Source organism: Bolinopsis microptera, chromosome 8 (assembly GCF_026151205.1).
Source record: "Bolinopsis microptera isolate Bmic1 chromosome 8, MBARI_Bmic_1.0, whole genome shotgun sequence".
NCBI classification, from domain to species: domain Eukaryota; kingdom Metazoa; phylum Ctenophora; class Tentaculata; order Lobata; family Bolinopsidae; genus Bolinopsis; species Bolinopsis microptera.
This window is the reverse complement of record NC_087079.1, coordinates 14,168,113-14,189,220: the sequence shown is the minus strand read 5'-3', so window position 1 is coordinate 14,189,220 and position 21,108 is coordinate 14,168,113. Positions and strand designations below refer to the sequence as shown.

The 21,108-nt window shown below is 36.3% G+C and overlaps 2 protein-coding genes across 4 annotated transcripts in view; both read left to right on the top strand.

The window, feature by feature from the left end:
* LOC134819329 (radial spoke head 14 homolog) overlaps positions 1 to 6,812 on the top strand; it is a 57,604-nt gene extending 50,792 nt beyond the window's left edge. The window contains exons 2-10 of one of the 3 annotated variants that reach the window (XM_063829232.1): positions 60 to 155; positions 370 to 475; positions 1,844 to 2,033; positions 2,138 to 2,246; positions 2,365 to 2,513; positions 2,654 to 2,770; positions 4,214 to 4,367; positions 6,197 to 6,259; positions 6,569 to 6,812. In XM_063829232.1, coding sequence (XP_063685302.1) covers positions 63 to 155; positions 370 to 475; positions 1,844 to 2,033; positions 2,138 to 2,246; positions 2,365 to 2,513; positions 2,654 to 2,770; positions 4,214 to 4,367; positions 6,197 to 6,259; positions 6,569 to 6,652 — 1,065 coding nt within the window. In that variant the 5' untranslated portion in view covers positions 60 to 62 and the 3' untranslated portion in view covers positions 6,653 to 6,812. Of the gene's footprint in view, positions 1 to 24; positions 156 to 369; positions 476 to 1,843; positions 2,034 to 2,137; positions 2,247 to 2,364; positions 2,514 to 2,653; positions 2,771 to 4,213; positions 4,368 to 6,196; positions 6,260 to 6,568 lie in introns of those variants that run through there. The other 2 variants (XM_063829233.1, XM_063829231.1) reach the window with 2 other exon arrangements.
* A 294-nt stretch (positions 6,813 to 7,106) lies between these two features.
* Positions 7,107 to 21,108, top strand: part of LOC134819328 (uncharacterized) — a 42,128-nt gene continuing 28,126 nt past the window's right edge. Inside the window, exon 1 of the mRNA XM_063829229.1 lies at positions 7,107 to 7,183. The gene's annotated coding sequence lies outside the window, so the exon portion shown is untranslated. The remainder of the gene's footprint in view (positions 7,184 to 21,108) is intronic.

Genomic DNA, 21,108 nt, shown 5'->3' with positions numbered 1-21,108 from the left:
TTACTCTCGAATTTAATTCTGTTCAGATCATTATAGTCACCTTACAAAAAACCTCAGTCAGGATGGCCACCACACGGATCACCACTGCCTTACCTCCAAATATCGACATAACCAAAGCAGAGCTTGCTTATGGAGAACATATGCTTCCAAAGCTGGTAAGAAATTGTTAATACTTTTAAGCTTTTATTCCATAGTGAGTACAAACAGTTACTTGACAAATGTTGCTTAATTTTACTATACTTTGAGAGAAATTTCTTTCTTGTCATTCTGTTGAGGTCAATAAGTAGAAAATTCCTAAAGTACTTAGGATAGTAAAGTTTCATTCGATTTCAATGAAATTCAAATTGAGTCTTGCTATTTATTTTTCAGAACAGACAGCTGCAAGATAGTACATTGATAACAAGACAACGAGCTCTCAATGCTCTGTGTGATGTGTTACACAACCCTGAACATGTCAGTGCTGCACTTAAAGTTGGTTAGTATTTTTGTGTACACAATACCAATTTAATATAACATTTTGAGACTACTGCTACATATTCAAACCTTTTCTAATTGTTCTCCTCGACAAGTATCGCCTGCGATATGCCCTATATCACGGCTAAAATGGTCTAATAATTACCTTAATTTGCATATAAAATATACGATTAAACCCCGATTCACCGCGAAGTTTGGGGAAAGAAAAAACTGCGGTAAATCGGGGTTTGCGGTAATTGGAGACGCGGTACATCGAGTTTTTACTGTACTAACTAATAATATGCAATGATGGCTACTAGCAAACTCTGGTTGGACATTACCAGTACGTTTTTTATTGGCTAAATGAAAGGAATTATCTTGCATCTGAACTGGGGCGACATTCGCTTACACTTGTATAGAAGATCTACTAGACGATGTGAGTTGGATTCATCGCCAGTTTTGGAGAGCACGTTTCCTCGATTTTTGGAGTGCATTTGTAGTGCTTTTCACCCCTGTAGTGCTTTTATGTTCCAGGGTAGGTGGAACATGTTTTAGATTTAAAATGGGTACTACCTGTCCCAAACCATCATAAAAATCAAGTTTCGACCTCTCAACCCACTCAGGCCACTCCCAGGGGCCACGCCCATCCCAAAATTACCGAAATCCAGCTAAAATCCCGACTTTAAAATCTTTACCCCTGTAGTGCTTTTATGTTCCGGGGTAGGTGGGACATGTTTTAGTTTAAAAATGGGTTCTACCTGTCCCAAACCATCATAAAAATCAAGTTTCGACCTCTCAACCCACTCAGGCCACTCCCAGGGGCCACGCCCATCCCAAAATTACCGAAATCCAGCTAAAATCCAGACTTTAAAATCTTTACCCCTGTAGTGCTTTTATGTTCCGGGGTAGGTGGGACATGTTTTAGTTTAAAAATGGGTTCTACCTGTCCCAAACCATCATAAAAATCAAGTTTCGACCTCTCAACCCACTCAGGCCACTCCCAGGGGCCACGCCCATCCCAAAATTACCGAAATCCAGCTAAAATCCAGACTTTAAAATCTTTACCCCTGTAGGCTGTAGTGCTTTTATGTTCCGGGGTAGGTGGGACATGTTTTAGTTTAAAAATGGGTTCTACCTGTCCCAAACCATCATAAAAAATACAGTTTTGTAGGGCGCCTAGTGCTTTATACGAAAAGACTATTTATTTCGCGCGTTTCCCTAACAACCGTCGCGCGCGCGGCACAGTGCAAACAATATACATGACAATGTACTATCATTATTATTTAACACTACAAAAGGTAGATTGATGTATCACAGTCAGAAGCAGGTATACAAAATGAAGGGTAAGTTATTTAGGATTTCCCTGTGCGTATTTAAAATTTTTTTTCAGGAATGGCCAAGAGTCTAAAGAAACTATTAGGTGATTCAGATGGGACTGTCCGGTGGAAAGCAACTGAGGTGCTTTTCATTTGCTCTAACCACGCCATCGGTCGAGATGCTATATTAGAGTTTGATCTCATTCAGCCAATATCAGCATTATTTGACGACAAACACGAAGATGCCAGACTTATGTCTCACAGGTATCCACAAGAAAGTCTACGTAGATTTATTTCGGTAATTTTTAATCGAATCTACGATTTCCGTGATTAAAGTGAGGCGCATTGAGAAGAATAAAATTCTTCAGGGCTGTTGAGAGTGTTAGTCATACAGTCAATGGTGCTCAAGGGATTGTTAATGCTAATCTCATCAAGAAACTAGTCGAAAAGCTTAAAACTGAAACCGACGAAATTAAGGTAAAATACCCACATAAATATTTAAATGTATTTGTACAATGTACATGTTGCACTGTTGGGTGAGTTTGTCAACTCAATAAATATTGAGTATAATCATGAAGTACTGGTCTGTTTTCAGCAACTAGTATTGGATACCCTACACTACTGCATGAAAGTGGACACAAATCAGGCCCTTGCAGCTCAGGCTATGGAGGTCTTCACCTCCCTTCTGGGTCATGAGACGTGGGAGATAAGAGGAAAAGCAGCTCGAGATATAATGGATATCAGGTGGGTTTATTCATGATTGATCGAGGAGTTCCAACCGAATTTGGCGCAGTGGAATTCATGACAATCATATGAATTTAGGAAGAACTGTTAAGATTAGGTATAAGATCATGATGCAATAAACCGTTAATTACCATTTTCAGTTTCCCATTGGAAGGTAAGAAGAGGGCGGTGAAAGTTCGGTGTATTCCTGTGTTGGTCAAACTACTGGCTGATAAACATTTTCACGTGCGAGCGCAGGCAGCTGGCGCTTTGATGAGGTACAAATATTTCGCAGTTTATTTCATTTTATTTACGGGTATTTGCCTCACAGAATGGCCAAAAAAAGGAAGGTCTCTCAAAATCACAAAACACACTTTATTCCAGTTTTTATCTCATAAGAAGCTAAGTTGACACTCATATTTGTCTTCCCGGGGGTTGATTTAATCTCATAACCATTTTTTCTTTGAGAAAAATTGGCCGGAAAATCTTCCTCCAAAAAAACATGCCTCACAGAATGGCCAAATCTGAATTTCTATAATTTTGTTGATGGAGATACTTTTTAAATTTCTAACACCACACGTTGTTAGAAAACCTATTAAGGAATGGGGTAATAACCTAAAACTCACGAAAAAACTGAGCTGTGAAAAATTATTTCACAAAAAAGAAAAAATGCCTGACAAAATGGCAAAAAAAAAAGAAAACGAGAAAATTTTATTTTTCTAAAACCTTTGGCTCTTGTTTCAGGCATGCTGCTGGTATTAATATGCCTTGTTAACACCCCCATATAGGTGAAATTTCTTAGAACTGAATAAAAAGGGCATAATTTCCTACACCAAAAATGGCCATTTTGTGTGGCGTTGTTCATATTCCCTGATTTCATGATTTATAACCTTCATTCGGCTGTAAAAACACTCCATCTGGGGTGTTATTGTATGATAAATAGCTTGTGAATACTTTAGACTTATGGTTTCATTGAATAAAAGGAGTTTTAAATTTTGGCCATTTTGTGAGGCATATTTTGGCCATTTTGTGAGGCGTTTAGCCATTTTAACATTTTGTTTCTTCCTCTATTGAACAATGTTCGTTTTGTTTGATGAATACTATTCTTTAAACATCTTCTGTCATACTGGTGCCAGAAGTTCTCACCAAAATGCAAACTTAGTTCAAAAATTTGAAAACAAATTTGGTGAGGCATATTTTGGCCATTTTGTGAGGCGTGTAGCCATTTTAGCATTTTTTTCTTCCTATATTGAACAATGTTCGTTTTTTTTGATGAATACTATTCTTTGGACATCTTCTGTCATACTGGTGCCAGAAGTTCTCACCAAAATGTAAACTTGGTTCAAAAATTTGAAAACAAATTTTTCAGTGCTCAAAATTTCTACATAAACAGTCATATTTATGCCAGAAAATGTGGTCCTAGTTAATGATTTCACCACAGGAAGTGTTGCCAAAAGACTTTTGTTTCATATGGTATCCACAAAACCTACCAGTCTTTTATAAAAAATTAGTTACAAAAACATTTACAAATTTGGCCATTCTGTGAGGCTAGCCATTCTGTGAGGCTAGCCATTCTGTGAGGCATTTACCCGTAATTTGTTTAATTTGCTCCCATTAAAATTTAAACCACAAAATTCCCCTGTTTTTACTCCCTTGTTTCTGTAAATCTCCTATAATAACGGATTTCAGTATACCCACCTGACCACTATCCCACTGTTCAGTATAGCGATCACAACGGAAGGAAAACGAGAGTCGATCAGTGCGGGAGCTGTGGAAGCGTTGATGAAACTGCTACAATCTGACGATTCCTCCGACGTGCGGTTAAACGTGATCAAGGTTAATACGTGCTCAAACGTACGACTCTTGACGGTGAAGGTGTGAGACGACACGTTATACGTTATGTTGCGTGTCATAGCACCTGTATCATAAAACGTAGTTGTTGTTGTTTCGTCTGCTGGAATGTTAGGATAGGAGTGGTTCTGGAGGAGGTTAGGGGTGATGTCCTGTTTTTGCTCTCGGTTTTGCCTTATCTCGTTGAGATTCTCAGTGGAATTAGAGAATGTTCTGAGTTTTGGCTGTAAATGTATACGAGTTATAACAGGGTGTATCCTTACCCTCTCTCCAGCTTTCACCTCATCCAAACTAACAGTTTTCTTTGATTTTAGGAGAAATAATAATAAGAAACGCAATTATTATCTGGCTGATTACAGCTGGCTAATGTGAAAGCTCGGGCCGAAATGTACCATTGTGAAGTTCCAGCTGTATGAATGGGAATGATTATAAAAAGCATAATTAAAAGTAAGCATAATAAAAATAAGTCTGCCCGTGCAGTATAGCCTACTGTACGTTAATCAACTTATTTAGGTACAATCAAGTTTATTTGATCACAGTTGAAATTATAACTGAGCTGAATGCTATCACTGTTATGCTCGAATTTCATTATAGTTTTGTACTAATTCTAATATAATAAGATAATATATAAGATGAGTCCTCTTCATGCCGTAAAAACTTGGGTGACAGTTTGAACGTTCAAAGTTGATAACCCTGTTTGAACCTATGGTATGTTAGCTACTTTCCCTGTTATGTCACTTAATGGTCGACGTTAGTGGTCAAATGTTATTCTGTACAAAGAAACCTCATTGTCAAGAGGCATGATTAATATTTTGAGGTTGAGTCTGCCCGAATTATCCTGGTTGCGAAATTGTGGACGAAGCCAGCTGACTCACCACCCTGGTTTGAATGTTGCCATATTTGGCTCTTTTATCTAACTCCCCTGAATACTCAAGATGTGGTCTGATTTTGGCTTTATAAAATCTAAATCTACCCCCTGAATGCTCGAGATGTAGTCTCTTACTTGAATCTTGATGCTTCCTCAACTCTCAAATTGAAATGTTTGTCTGTTTTGCGAGCACCTTTGCTGACATATACCAGTCGATGTACTATGATGTAGTAACCCTTGCTGAGTGCTGACATATATCATAGAACCGCTTGAAATAGTCTCCTTGCAGATCATGACATTTTATTGGCCCATTTTCGGAACCTGTGAAATGAAATCTCAATAGCTAAGTTTATTCAATTTCATCTTAACCAGGCAGCACCTATTTATAGGTAGTCAAATTGTATCGCTCAAGTGCATAAATGCACTTGAGCGATACAATTTTACTGAAAAAATGATCAACGTCAAATCAAAAAATATAGCTCTGCGATTACATAACAACGTAGCCCTGAGGCTATATTATACATAAATATCCCTGAGACTAAATTATACTTACTCCAAATTTGTGCCGATGAATTTAGCTCTGAGACTTATAAGGCGAGAACTTCAATCTCCTTCGTTATGATCTGCTAAAATAGTTTGCTGAATATCTTGCTGAATATCTTTATTGAAGAACCTTAAACAATATTTGTATCATAAATCCATGTTGATATATTTCGTTTGGTAATGAAACTTAACTTTTAAAACGCTGTTCTAAAAATAAACACTCTGGGAACAAACTAAAGATTAAATCCCCCACACAAGTATACAAATCTCACAGATTTCGGTGACATTATTTAACCTAAATAGTCACTGGAATTTTGAGGTAATTCGCCAAGATCTCTCAAGGTTCGGTGTTTCTGAAAAATTGGACACTTACCTTATCTTTTTCTCAAGATAAGATGTATGACTAGTTTTAAGATTGGTCTTTTCATTTCACATATTTAAGGCTATCACGATGCTGGCAGAAGCACCCTCGGGAAGAGAGAAACTTACAGCGATCGTTCCTACTGTGAGTTTGCTATTCATTTTATTATTTAACTTGCTTTAATATCGTTTTCACTTGTTACTGGTAAGTTGAAATATCAGGGATCCGTGAAGTTCAAATGTCAGACAGTTTTGTAGTTTGTACTGTATTTCTTACTTCTTTAAGAAGAAGTTCTTATGAGCGGGAGCCATGCTTCTTCTCTATTATTGTCTGCATTTGGTGGCAGACAAGATGAATAAACCGAGTTTCTACCAATAGAAATTGATCCCAAATTTTATAATGAGCCATGGAAGGAATTGTAAGACATGAAAACTAAAACTTTGTTCTTTTCAGCTTCGAGATATTGCCAACACAGGCGGACCCATGATGCAGAAAGTAGCAAAAACTGCCATCAACGTCATCACTTGGCAACCATGAGGATAAAAACATAAAGAAACCCAGAGAGACTCGTGATTCATTCTATTCTTTATCAAAAACATAGATTTATCAGACCATTGATATTGTAAATAAGCTTGTACAAATGTTTTTGCTCGAATCCCGATTCACAGAATTTATAACCAGATTTTAACCACCATTACACCCGCACAGTTTTAATGCAACGTAAAGTTCTTGAACCCCGACTCATATAAAATCAATAATTTCTAATCCGATAACAAATAATGCATCCATTGATTGATATAAACTTCTTGATGAAATATAAAGGAATACTGTCCGTACGGCTTATTTTGTAGGCAACAACATTAATATTTTAGGCATGCTCAGAACTCCTCCAACAACGAGAAGTCATATAGCACTTCCGGCCTACTTCCGGTCGGCTTTACGGGACCAGAAGCTCTGGATTTACGAGACATGGGGCACTTTGGTAGTCTGTCGACAGACAATTAAAATATGGACAAGTGGACATGCTTGACTGAAGTGGGGAGGAAAGACTTAATTCTGAAAATGAAGGTAATTTCTGTTTATTGCTGTTGCTTTTATATTGAGTAAAATTTGTAGATTATCTAGGGTTTTACGTTTCGATACAAATTAAAGTCTCCATCTGCATTCTACATATCTAATCAGCGATAATTTCTGATAGTCGGGTTTCCTGAATTTGTTCTACGATGTTTTGTACGAACCATGATACTTATTATTACTGGAGCAAGCTGAAAAATGTTAAAATTTTGATTAATCCTATAGTTTGTACAATATTATTACTCTATTATAATATTGTGTGAATTGAATGAATTATTACATAGTAGTCGTTGCACTTCAGATTTGATTAGAACCACTGTCATTTTGCTTTTCCCCAGTTGAAGTCTAGTAGGGAGGAAAAGTAGAGACCATAGTTATCGTCCTTTATCGTCCCTTATCGTCCTTTATCGTCCTTTATCGTCCTTTATGTTTACTATTAGAATCTTTGAAGCATAGGCATATCAGCAAGGTATTATAGATAATGTGGTCAGTTCCGTTTTCGTTTTCAAGAACCTATGTTCGACTTAATAAATATTCATCCGCCTTATTTGTTCCTTTTATTTGTATGGTTTGTCATTCTCTTTGGCAATTTGGTAATCTGTCGACAGACACTTAACACATAGTTTAGGCACGGTTCACGCCCATTTGACATTACCAAGTTCTTTTGACTTTTTTATTTCTCGTAATTTTGGGATACGTTAACGTCTGTATTGTCTGTAAGTCTTATATTTGATGCATCTATTTTTGAAAAGTAAAGTGGTGCTCTGTGCAATAATAAATAATAACAATAAACTACGTCTGGCTCTGCATCCTCATGTTGGAAATCAAGACTTCCATCTGGTTCAGCTATTCCAATCCAGAACAGAAAAAAAAGTGTCAAACTGTTATATTATAGTATCCACTATCCACTATCCAACACCATAATTTGACTCATCAAACGGCCTATTTTAAATAAGCAATGATAAGGTGAGATAAAGCGGATATTTGGACTGACGCATATTCATTGTTTTAATCTGATCGTGCTCAACGCGACGTTGATTGCATGATATAATTATAACATCACGTGATTACTTTTCTCGGTGCTAATTGGTGGACTAGAAGTTCACCCAGGGGGGTAATACTTAACACAGTATTTGTAGGGACGGGCACTAGGCAACATCAGATCCCGACAATTCTTTAAATCTCAAACCTATAGAATTGAAGGAGGCCCTTTGTTCATTTCCCGTTTATCTGGCAAAGTTTGCTTTATTCCGTCTCCTTATCTGAATTTTGGTACTAGGGAAATTTGCAATGTCATTAAGATTTTAATCTTACATCGGCTTCATTCGTCTTTAAAATGGACAATTTTCACTATGACGACATAAACTAAAATAGCCACGTGGAATGTAAAACATACACACCAACCTGGGCCAGCTGCTCTTCCTTTTTACTAAATCTCCTCTGTCACCATATCCACCAACACAAAACACCCTGTCAGAAACAGCTCACAATCTCTATATAACTTGTCTAGGCTTACACATGCATCTCTCTCTCCTTCCTTCAGATCTATGATATTCTGGCAAGCGCCGCCCTCTTTTGATATGCAAATCATCCGGAAGAGCCCGGCTAATAATCCAGGGATTTGTTGGCAGGGATTATGATAATGGGCTCGGCTCCACGGGAGAGTGTTCAAGCTCATACACAGCCTGTTTAGTATTTGGTGGTATAGAAAGAGACGTGTATTTGTTGAAGAGGCGTGTATTTGTCGAAGAGGCGTGTATTTGGTGGTATAATTAGGGTGTATACTAAGGGTTAGTATAGTCTTTACCCTGAGCTCCCTCCAGATCGATCCAGAGCTCTCTTTTCATTGCTATGCGCTGTAATTATCACAGGTATAACATAAGGTATAAGGTCAAAGCATGAACACAGCGTTTTCACTTGCCGTCAACATTCTCCACATTTCTGATCAATTTGATTGAGGATACATTGTTTGGTATTGTGAAACGAATACCGTTTTATTAATAATGATTAACATTCTAAAATGAACAGCTACAACGAAGTTGTAGCTGTTCATTTTAGAAACGAAATGGACGGTAGACACGTACTCACATATTTAATATTTATATTCGCATTTCATGTGATGAAGATTTATATGTCTCAAGTTACTGTGTTACCCAATCAGTTAACTTAGTTTCAGTCGACCTTATTATTTAGACCTTATTTAGGTCAATTTCATTTCGCCCAGACAATGATATAAATCACCAACTCATTGTACTTGTAGAATGTAGACCCAACCTTGACCTTCAAATCATAAACACATGATAATAAAAATATTAAATATATATGTAGAATATTTTGACACGTAGCTGAAGGAGCGGGCTGTATAAGTTCATTAACTTGAATACGTACCATCACAACCGGGGATCACCTCAACTATTGTAGTGACCAGTATATATTATGAGCCTACTCTAACCTTCATTTCCATACTTCCTGGCTCGACTATATTCGCACTGAAAACCCTTCAGGTACTGAGTATAGCTCAGTGGTCATAAAACGGCCCACTTCACTCCGCACTATGATAGGTCTGCACTACTTTAATATTAAATCATCTGGTATATTTTGAACGCTCCGATCTCGAGGTGTGCTGTGGATTAGATTGCGCTTTGTTTTGTTTGTCTACCTGCCAGCAGGTTTGTCTTACAGCAATATTATTAATGAGGAGACTACGCTGGTCTCACTCTCAGATATATATCAGCGCTTTGTGCAATATGCTACTGCCGGGAAATCACCAGACTCGAACAGCGTACAGTTCACTACACTACACTAAAAGTGATCGTTTGTCTGTGTGGTATAATAGAAGCCTGGTCACCTCGTGTTTCTCATTTTTGTGATGGATTTTAGTTGATCCATTTCTTATTCCTGAGCAAACATTATTTTTGTTTAAATGCATTCTGCATATGTGGAATTTCAATAAATTCAAATATTGAAGAAGTATACCTTAGTGAACTCTAGAAAAATTTATGGCGCATTCTTCAGAGTCATAAAGTTTCGAGAACGGCCTCTGTTTTTGTTCTGAAGTCTAGATTCTGTTATCTCTGGTATTTGTTATCAGAGAGTTACAAAAGTAAGTTATAAGTATAATAGTTTTAAAATGGAATGCAGAAGCAGGCATTTATGCTAATTTTGACCAGATTGAGTGACGAGTGTCCATTATTAATATCTATAGTGTGACTGCAGCTATATTTAACATCATTTAGCGTAAGTAATTTACACTTAAGATGGATTTATAGTTTATGTGTTCCGACTTCCAGGATATACCTTCATTGCTTGCATATGTGCCATAATATAAATGCGAATTTTTCATCAGATTTTATCTAACAAATATCTGAATATTTATATATCTGTAACTTCCGACAACGTTTATTACTTTCTTATCATACCTAAATTAGTTATGGACCTATAAACGTATGTCGACGCTTTTTCCGCTTTCAATCACATTGTTCACATAACATGGCCTTGGGTCTAACTAATATAATAAGGGTATACATTCCTACCTGGTAGCTTTGTTATGTGTACATAATTTTCCATGTCCAGGGGCAAATATTTCTTTCTGTTGAAAGCAGGCTAATTTGGTATATGTCAGCTTTTTAAACGTTTTGTTCGACACTATCGCTGTTACTTGATTTTCGTGAAAATATTTGCATGTTCAAAAATTCAGTTGGAACTTAAAAATTGAACTTTTTTTTTTCTCGAGCAATTATTTTTATTGTTTGAAGAGATTTGATTATGTCATCGTTAAACAATCTTTGTCTTGATCTACTAAATTAAATGGAAATATTCTCATTTCACTATCTTGATTTAGTTATACCTCAGTTTGGAAACGTTAGGAAATTTTTTAAAAAACTTTCGTTTGGTAAAGTTGCACGTGTTTTCATGATCGAATAGTTTGTAGTTACCTTAGATTTCATGAGACTCGGCTTGAACATAAAATGCTATTATCATTGTTTATGCTATTATCATTGTTTATGCTATTATCATTGTTTATGCTATTATCATTGTTTATGCTATTATCATTGTTTATGCTATTATCATTGTTTATGTTGCCGAACAAGACTTTATAAAAACTGAACCTACCTTGAGAGTCAGTTCGATAAAACTGAGATCCAACAAATTGATCGAACAGTCAATCTGACACCCTAACATAAAATCTTGAGAACGGTTGCTGCCAACAGTTCAATATGTGGCACAACACAACGATATAGATAATGCTAATGACATTGTCGATAAAGGAATAATTACGCCATAATGCGCCGACTTTCTCACTTTCAAGATGCGCACATGATTTTAATACTCCGCAATTACGTGATTACTTTGCCCACCGCGTCCAGTGTCTGTATGCACTCCAATAAATTGTGTAATTCCACAAATCGATCGGAGAGAGCCAGATAGTACTAGCTGTAGTGGAATACAGTGCCAATCCGAGACCTCATTAATTTGATTGTATCTGTATTTGATTGTGTGCTGGACGGTGTGGCACGAACAGCACGGTACAAATGGTATGTTGAGTGCTGTATGCGTGACTATAGTAATAGTGTGTTGGACAGACGCGGCTGTGGAATATTCTGTTTATCTTGTCGGCTGTGGAATACTGGATATTCTGTATATCTTGTCGGCTGTGAAATACCGGATATTCTGAACTTATCTTGTCGGTTGTTCTATTATCAGGTTTTTAACTGTGTGAGAACCGACAGTGTGTATAACTTTAAGGTTGTAAGTGCTAACCATCATGTTGAGTAAATAAAACTATCGCTCAGCTCACGTATGTACGAAAAATTTGGATTAAGGCGACGTGATTTTAATTTTAATTATGCATCGAAAAAATACTTTCGAAATCAGTGGTCACTAAATCTTGTGAAGTTATAGTATCTTATGTTTCGTAGATCTTTGGCCTAGTCGTAACTTAGTTTTCCAATCCACTAAATGACAATATAATGAAATTTCACTGCGACGTTATTGCTTGCTGTTCATTGCGGAATTTGGTTCCCTGTGGTCTCATATTAAATCATTGCCAGTCATTCGTGTTTGTTTTCTCACTCGTACATATAAGATTTATGATCGCTCGCGCTGTGGAATGTTCGTAACCAAAGTTTTCATCTTTTGTATTTTTAGATTTTATACTCGATACTTCATCTTGTTCACACGGGCTGAATAATCTGCGAACACGTGATGTGTATTACTGATAGTACCCACAATGAGTTTTAAGCTTTTCAGTTAATCTTGATGGGATTTGTCAGCTTTTCAAGCCAGTTTACCCTGAGTATTTTTATCTTAGCCTAAATTCCCGTGCGTAAAAAGTATCTTTAGTACCTGATACCAGAGCTCGTGGTATAAGGCTTACTAGCAGCTAATGTTATTCACTAAAACATACTCTGTGGCCGCCACAACTGTTGTGTTGAAGTAAACCTGTACAGCGTGATATAATGTGTACATTGCAGGTAGTAGGTACCCCTACCCTTCCACTCGTGCCCTCTCAAAAGGCAAAATACAACACATAATGCACGGAGCAGATCGTTTGTTGTGAGTCAACGTGATACTTCTTTTCTGATCACGTGGTATTTCTTTCCTGATCACGTGGTATTTCTTTCCTGGCCACGTGGTATTTCTTTCCTGACCACGTGCTACGTCTTTCCTGGCCACGTTATGCTTTCTTTCCTGACCACGTGCTTTTTTCGACCCCATCTGCCATATTATACAGGTGATCTCTGTTCCATTCGTGATAATCCTGATCTTAGTGCACCAATGATCATGACGTGCCGTCTAGGAGGCTTTGTTTGATATAAAAACAGTGCGATTTCATCGTTTAGTTAGTTTTTGTACTTGTGACTTGTAATCGATAATGTCTTCAGTGTTATAAAGTAGTATGGTATTGCTATACCGTTTTTTGATGATATATACCTTACGGCGATTAGCGAACCATTTTCATGAAGCAAGTTGGAGGTAGTAAGCACGTTGGAGGTAGTAAGCTGACTTTTTTAATGAGATTTGTGCGACCAATCTGCAGGCAGAGACGAGTACGAGTGATCGGTTTTGCTGACTGGCCAGAACAATTGTGCAACATTTACCGTAGTACCGTAAATATAATGAGGGTAAAATTCCCGTTTTTGTTTATTCCGTTCTACCTGTGTTTCACATTTCTTATTTTCCGGTATAATTAGTCGAAACCCTCCTTTAACATTTTTCACTATATATTGGTATTTCTTGAATAATATTAATAATTCCCCACTTAGAGCACTCCTGAATAATTGGTAAATCCATCCCAGCTCCGACTACAGAAACACTTCATAGGTTGTTAAACTTCCCAGAAAACGTTTGCAATTAAATATTTAATACTTTGACATGTAACCTAGACATACCTAGCATCTACCGTCATTACTAGAACGTTCTTATTTTTGTTTTTGCCTGTAGATTTATTCTAGGCTCTCCTCTCTCGTTCAGAAAAAATGTTTGGAATCATTGAGCCTGCTCGCAGTTTAGTCGTATCTATACGAGGTGTTAGTTCATTTTCTTATATTCTGGTTCATCACTTTTTGTGCAGTAATGACATTATTTTTCCACCGAATATTCGTTATTGTTTATCTAGCAAGATTTTTCCAGATATTCAGATTCTTGGATATACAACATTTTAAAATTTAATCCGAATTCAATTTAATCCGAATTCCATGAAGTCTAAATCTATGTTCATTGTTCATTCGAACTCTATTGTCTTCTAAATTTCGGTATAATCGACTTGGACAACTACTGTCGCGTTAGTTACAGTTACACTTGTCATCGTAAGTTGTAATCAAGTTGAGCAAATAGCAAAAAAAAACATTGAAATAGTTAATTACGGTACAAATATTTAATTTTGATTGTCATCAAATCATTATAAGATGATTATAAAATGAATAGAAAGAGCTGTAGAAAGATGGTGTTGCTTTCTTGACACAATCTACTCAAGCATAGCCTGGCGATTAAACTGCCATCTATGTTGATCAAAACTTTACTTGAATAGTATTAGTAACCTAGTACTGTGCCAATATCTGGGTACTTGGGTAGGACAAGTAATCGAAATATCGATAATCGATCTTCATTAGGTATCTAATCCTTCATGAAATATGGTGGCGCCGCGCCGCTGGTAGGAACTGTAACGTGACCACGATTGGATGAAAATAGCCACGTGACTAAATCATTGACAAAAGGATAGCCGACAGTATATTAATTTCATATTGGTTTGTCGGATAATGAACGATTCTTAAGGAATAATAATATCTTGCAAATTGTTTGAACCGCGAGAAATCAATACGGTCATTCGTAAAATTATTGTTTTGACTTTTGATTGACCAAAAATTAAGAAGATTAGAGCAATGAACATTGTGTAAGTATTTTTTTAAAAGGCTGTGTATTTGTTGTGCCAAGTTTATCCACACATGGTGTTTATTATCGGTTATACGAGAATTTAATTCATCACCATTTAGGTTGTTGACAAATACTTTCGACAAATGACGTTAAACGATTCTAATTATCAGCAAATTGACTTGACGGTTATTTAAGACAATAAAATCTTAGGACAAACGTTACAATGGGATTATAATTATCTAAATGTTTTAGATTTTTACGTATCACCCATACTACTCTCAGATTATTTAACAAATATAATACTATCTTATCTTAGTCGACGTATTTCAAAATAGCGTTTCTGTTAATAAAACAGCTTATACTCTCATACCTTTTTCAACATCGAAAGGCTGTTATTTTCACCCAAAACCCGCGGACAATTGTATTGACAAGTGGGAGTATTGAATCTTGGTCTCTGGGATGTCGGAATATGTTGAAGTAACAGTCAAAGTAACAGTCGAAGTAACAGTTGAAGTAACAGTTGAAGTAACAACCATAACATTATATAGATGTAGTCTCACTGATACAGTCCACACACTCCCTGAAGGTCCGCTCTATATTCCCCTGGTTAAAAGAAATACTACTCTAGAGAGAGAGAGAGAGAGATTATAATACAATTGTTATCTTGACAGTGGTGCTATATCAGATATGAACCGTACTAATAGTAACAGCTATCCATCTTGTTGTACTCTAGCTCTAGTTGTTCAGCAGATGGCACAATCTGACTGCGCTTAGTTGCATGATTTGGGTTGACTCCTCACCTGTTAGCCGAATCGGCTGTTCGGCCTTGTTCATTATCCTTCTTATAATTGAGGGATCAATGATAGGATCGCACAGACCTGGCAGACTTGGCAGCCATCCCGTAATGGGATTCCCGTTCATAATTTAGGATATTCTACCTGTCAGAAATATTAAGAATCTACTGAAATTTTTGTGATTCATCAAATCTCAACGAAATATGTGGTAAATTTCGCGAAATTTTCGACAATTTTTGATGTATTATAAATTTTATTATACTCGAATTTTTGACGACCCCATAGTTTGAACAGTAATACTCTACTTTATTTTTTCCGTTGACCCTTTTGTAAAAAGGCAATAGTGAAAGGTTACGAATGGACGTTTTTGCAGAAAAACGTGGATTTTGGAGATAGCAGTAGGTGGGTTAAAAAGTTAAAATATGGTGTCATTCCTTCCGTCCGTTACCATGACAACTAGCGCGCAGTGCAGCGCTCGAGTATTGCTTGCGGAGATATGATGTATATAGCTAGCCTGTCAATGAATGCGCGGCGCGAGTGTATTTAAATGTATACTATGCTATTATGAAGTGAGCTGATTGGAGCTTATATTTATACAGCTTATACTTATACAGCTTATAGCTTATACTTATAGTTATAGTGAACGGAAATCTAGCGTCCGCCAAAACGAAACAACGGGCGCAATTCTTGTTTATTTTTCTGTGGTATTTATTTTTTATTACCTTCTGTTTTAGCTGCTTGGACTAACTATGCTTTGTTCAGCAGAACAATGCCTCTGTGGAATGCAATGCAACCTTGTGTCAGACAGACATTACATATTCCTTTTTCAAACCAAAGCTAACAGAATTCATGTGGTCTTCTGATAATTATATATGTAGGCCTGACTGGTATGCATATCTGGGGATATATTTATAATCTATATTAATACATTATACCATTTTTATTGTAGTTATGATGTGTATGCCTGTGGATCAATAGTAGTGAAAAGGTTGGGTATACATTTTTTTATTAGTTTCTTGATAATTTATTCATGATTTATTAATGATTTCAATTTATTAATAATTTCAATTAATTAATGATTTCAATTCTGTATTTAATGTAGGGTGGGAACCAATGTTTATCATGGTTACCATAGTTATCATGGTTTAACCGCCGTGTTTTGGTTTAGCCGAAATATGTTTTACTAATGTTTTAATATTCTCTCACTCCTGCTGTTTAGTGTTGAATTTCATTAATATTTTCCTAACCTTCATAAATCCTGTTGTTGTCTCATTTCTTCCTATCAGTTATCGGAGATATGAATAGATCTTAGTTTAGTATGTCACGAGGCCAATTAATGGCTAATTGATTAAAGAATAAATGTACTGTCCTACTTACAATATTTCAATATTTTTCATACTAATTTAGCTCTAGGGCCTAGGCATGGAACAAAACGTTAATAACGGCTTTGAAATTTACACTTCTCAATCAACTATCATTCAGAAAAGAGAAAACCTTTTGATTGTTAATTATTGCTTATTATATTAGTAAATTTCACTAATAAGCAATAATTAACAATCAAAAGGTTTCTTCCTTTCTGTGGAAACTCTACTCCAGTCGATCTGTTTGCGCACTAATTACCAATTAGATGTTTCACGGAAGTGGGTCTCCGGCGCTAGCCAGCGAGATCTAATCTTAATCTGTCAGTAAATATTTGCATATTTCCCGTTCGTTGTTGATCACTTTCGTGGTTAGTTCTTCGTTTTTCAGAGCTGTCTCATACTTTTTAACTTATTTTTTACTTTTAACTTTTAACTTATTCGTACTTAAAATACAGCAGTCTTTTTTTCATTTTAAACCTTCATATTTTACGACAGTTTTTTCCTTTTTCAACTTTCGGGCACTTCGGACTGGATTTCCCCTTTTAACTTTGGCTTTTTGTTGTTATTACTTCTGTTTTTTTCTAGCATCCTACCCATATATTATTTCTACTCCACGCTCCACGTTTAATTAACTTGCACTTGACGTAGAAAGATGTTAGATAGTACTTAGAAGGCAATATTTAAGGAATAATGATAGTTTTGATATTAAAATCATCAAGAAAGTTCTAAGATTATTTTGAAAATGACCGACCATCCATGACATTAGATTGATGACCTAAGAAATGATGAGCAGTGAGCCATATTTATTGATTGTTATTTAAACGCTTCTTCTGATCTCGGCTGCAAGTTTACCACTTTACTGAAGATTAAAATGATATTTTGATCCGGAAAACTGTGGAAATTGCTTCATCATGTGGCACATTGCACAATCTTAGGCTTAGAGAGGCCATTTTCTAATTTTACTTTCTATCGTTTAAATTTAAACGTTTGCGTTTGAGATGGGATTGCTTATAATTGCATTGCTTAGTCGCCATTTTTGGTTTCATTATAAATGATGGCGATGGTTATTTCATTCCAGTTAAAAAGTTAGCAATCGTTTGATTCAATCTATAAGCGCTCTCCAGAAAATTGAAATTTTTTTGTCTCTTCGAAAAAATTAAATCTTCACCTTCAGGTCATCTACATAGAAATATTTGAATGTTAAAATGATAGTTTCCCTCATGTTCATATTTTGTTTGATCATTATCCAATTTTATCCTAATTCCAATCTATGTAGGGCGACTTGAATCCTAATGTTGTCTTTAGCTAAATTCTAAAATCTGAATAAGTCATTTTCCGTTATGATACACCACTATATTTACAATAGATTTCATGACACAAAGGTTTTTAAACAGCTGGACCAACAGATCGTGGCTGACGCCTAGCAGAATACAGTCGTCAATCTAGTCTTAATTTGATACGTCAGTAGGCAAGGACCAATTCCCTGTTCCGTTCTTGGGAATTTTTCTATGGGATTTTTTTCTTTCAAATTTTGGTGTTGCTCTACTTTTAGTTTTTACTCTCCTTTTCTCTTTCTTTATTTATCTAAAATTGACCTTTATTTATCTAAAATTGACCAGGTAGACATAATTAACGTATATCCATTCGTTAATTATGTCTACCTGGAAATATATAGACCTTTATTGGAATTAAGTGAAAAGTCCTGCGAATATTACTTTTCCGGACGTTTCCGGAATATTATGATATTTATATGTAAAGACCTGACAAAAGTATAGTAGTAGTAATAGTATGTCAGTACGCAATGAATATATATTAATAATGATAGTTGTGATATCACATTTACCAATATCAAGCTAGATAAAGAATGTTGATAATTTTGATATCACATTTAACATTATAAGATAAGGTATGACGTCGTTGTAATTGTGTGAGGTCTTTGTAATGAGCTAGTTTACTTATTATCATTTAAATATTTTCCGCGATGATATACGCTTACCTACCGCTTTACAGTTTACAGCACACCGTAAAGCCATATTTTACAATGAAAATCTGTGGAAATTACCCCATCTGACACAGTTTAAAGGTTAAGAAGGGCATTTTCGACTCTAGCGTTTTATCATTTAACCGTTTGAGAGCTCACTTTGTTATGACTGAAGTCAAGTCTAACCAGAACCTCAGCTCATGTAGTTAGGGCGTCCTAGTGTGGGCTTATAGGTCCAGATTATTATAAATAGATTATTTTGCTTAATACTCATTAATTTACACAAATTTACTTATAATGGGAGATTCCACAACAGTAAGGTAATACTCCGGTTAGCGGATCGTTGCTCACAGATTACAGTAGGGGGTGCACGATAAAAATAAACTTGCTCGGATTTTAAACATTTTTGTACCACTGTTTTCTAGAGACTGTGAGAATTTTCACAATACCAAATTTGTTATACCTTTTTGGAAAGATCAGTGAGTTTCGCCTAGGTGCCATATTTGATGGTGCGCGGCTTTTGGAGCAAAAGTAGCTGTAAAAGTCGCGTAATTTGACCAAATTCGTCCAAATTTGACCATTTTTGTCGTATTATTCGGATTTATCTTCAGTTCCTTAAATGAGATCATTCTGAAAATCGGCGACGACCTTCCAATTGGGCTTTCACAACTGTCCGAAAAATTTGGTGGATATCGGAGTTGATATAGTGATCAAAATGGGGCAAAATACGCTGCTTTTAGCTGTAACATAATGTCTAATGGTTGGATATGCTTTAAATTTTTCGGACACTTTCCTTGTAAGTCTATGAGTAAGCTCACCAATTTTTGTTGCAATTGGAGGTCGGGAAAGATACTCAATATCTATTTGTTTGAATTACAAATACCCTCACATCATTTCCAACAAGAACTTGTATAAACGCTGCAATAGCGAACCATTGTCAGCTAAAGTGGCTCGTAGTCGGTGGAGGATGCTCGGACATGTACTGCGTGGGCCTACAGATGGTCCAGCCTATTCGTCGCTTGTTTTTGCTGTTAACACCTTACAGCTTCAAGGGCGGCGTGGAAGACCGCAGTCAAACCTTTTCTCACTGATTCTACACGACCTTAGTGTTCGAAAATTATCGTTAAATAATTTATGTGATTTAAACAATTTAACTTTAATCGCTCAGAATAGAGTTAAATGGAGAAGTATGCAAATTGCATGACTTTTGTTTGAGAAAGATTAGGGGACAGAAATGTTTACTTTGTTTACTATCTGTTTCTTAGAGCTTTTGTTTATATATATTGAAGAAAATTGTGCTGGCCGAAATTAGCGCTAAAAAACCATCCTACAGTCAGCACGCGCGGCTCACTGTCGATGGCGCACTACCTAATTACAGCCTCGATACTTTGACGTTGCTATTTGCACGCACACGCTGACTTTGGTATAACCGCTTGATGTTTTTTTTACTATGGAATTTCATGATTACTTCATTGTAAAATAATTCCTCACGTTTGGAAAATTTGACTCACGTTTCAAAACTCGAGTTATATTACGAAGAGGAAATGAAGAAACGTACCTATTCGAATAGAGAGATAGAAGTTAAGGTCATTTGATTTTAATTAGTTTCCCGAGAAAGCAATTAAATGGGTGCATCACTCCAGCGTGAATAGCTTTTGTGGGACAAATGATGACTGGTCAAATAATGACTGAACAAATAATGACTGGACAAATAATTACTGCTTACTAATTGGAAACGAGATAAGACATTGTTATATCCCTAAGCTATTTAGGTATCTCTACTCGAGTTCAAATTATTCAGTGATTTTGATTTTGTGTTAATATTAACCGTTATCCGATTTCAGCCGTTCACTCCTTCTCACGCAGTTAAACAGAGACAGCCAAAACACCCTTCCAGATCACAGCGACGAGACAGAGTTGTTTTGACGGCTTAACCCCGGAGGACAAAACAACAGTTCGAAAGAAAGCAGCTTGGTCGCGGAGCTCGGTGATTGGAGGACGGTGGTGACGAAGAAAGCACGTGATCACTGCAGTTTGTAAAGCCGGGATGCTGATCGAAGGGCTCAGAACGGAGTTGGATCAATCGATTGAGAGTTATACTTTGATAGTATATTTTGTAAATTTCTATCCAACTGTATACCTTGTCAAACCCAAATCCAAAGTAAATCAAATACAAAGAGAGAAAGTTCTTATTGTAAATTAAAGACCCACTTGAAATTAAAGCACAAAAGTACGCTTACAACAACATAACGAGCCATTTGCTAGCCAAAGGAATCTTACGCAAAAGCAACCTATACGCACTTAAGTCTTAGACTTAGTCTTTGTTAATCTTGTTATACTTATGTTGTTATTCGCGGGAATCCCAAAATTTCGGGAATCCCAAAATCCCAAAATTTTATCCTGAAATCA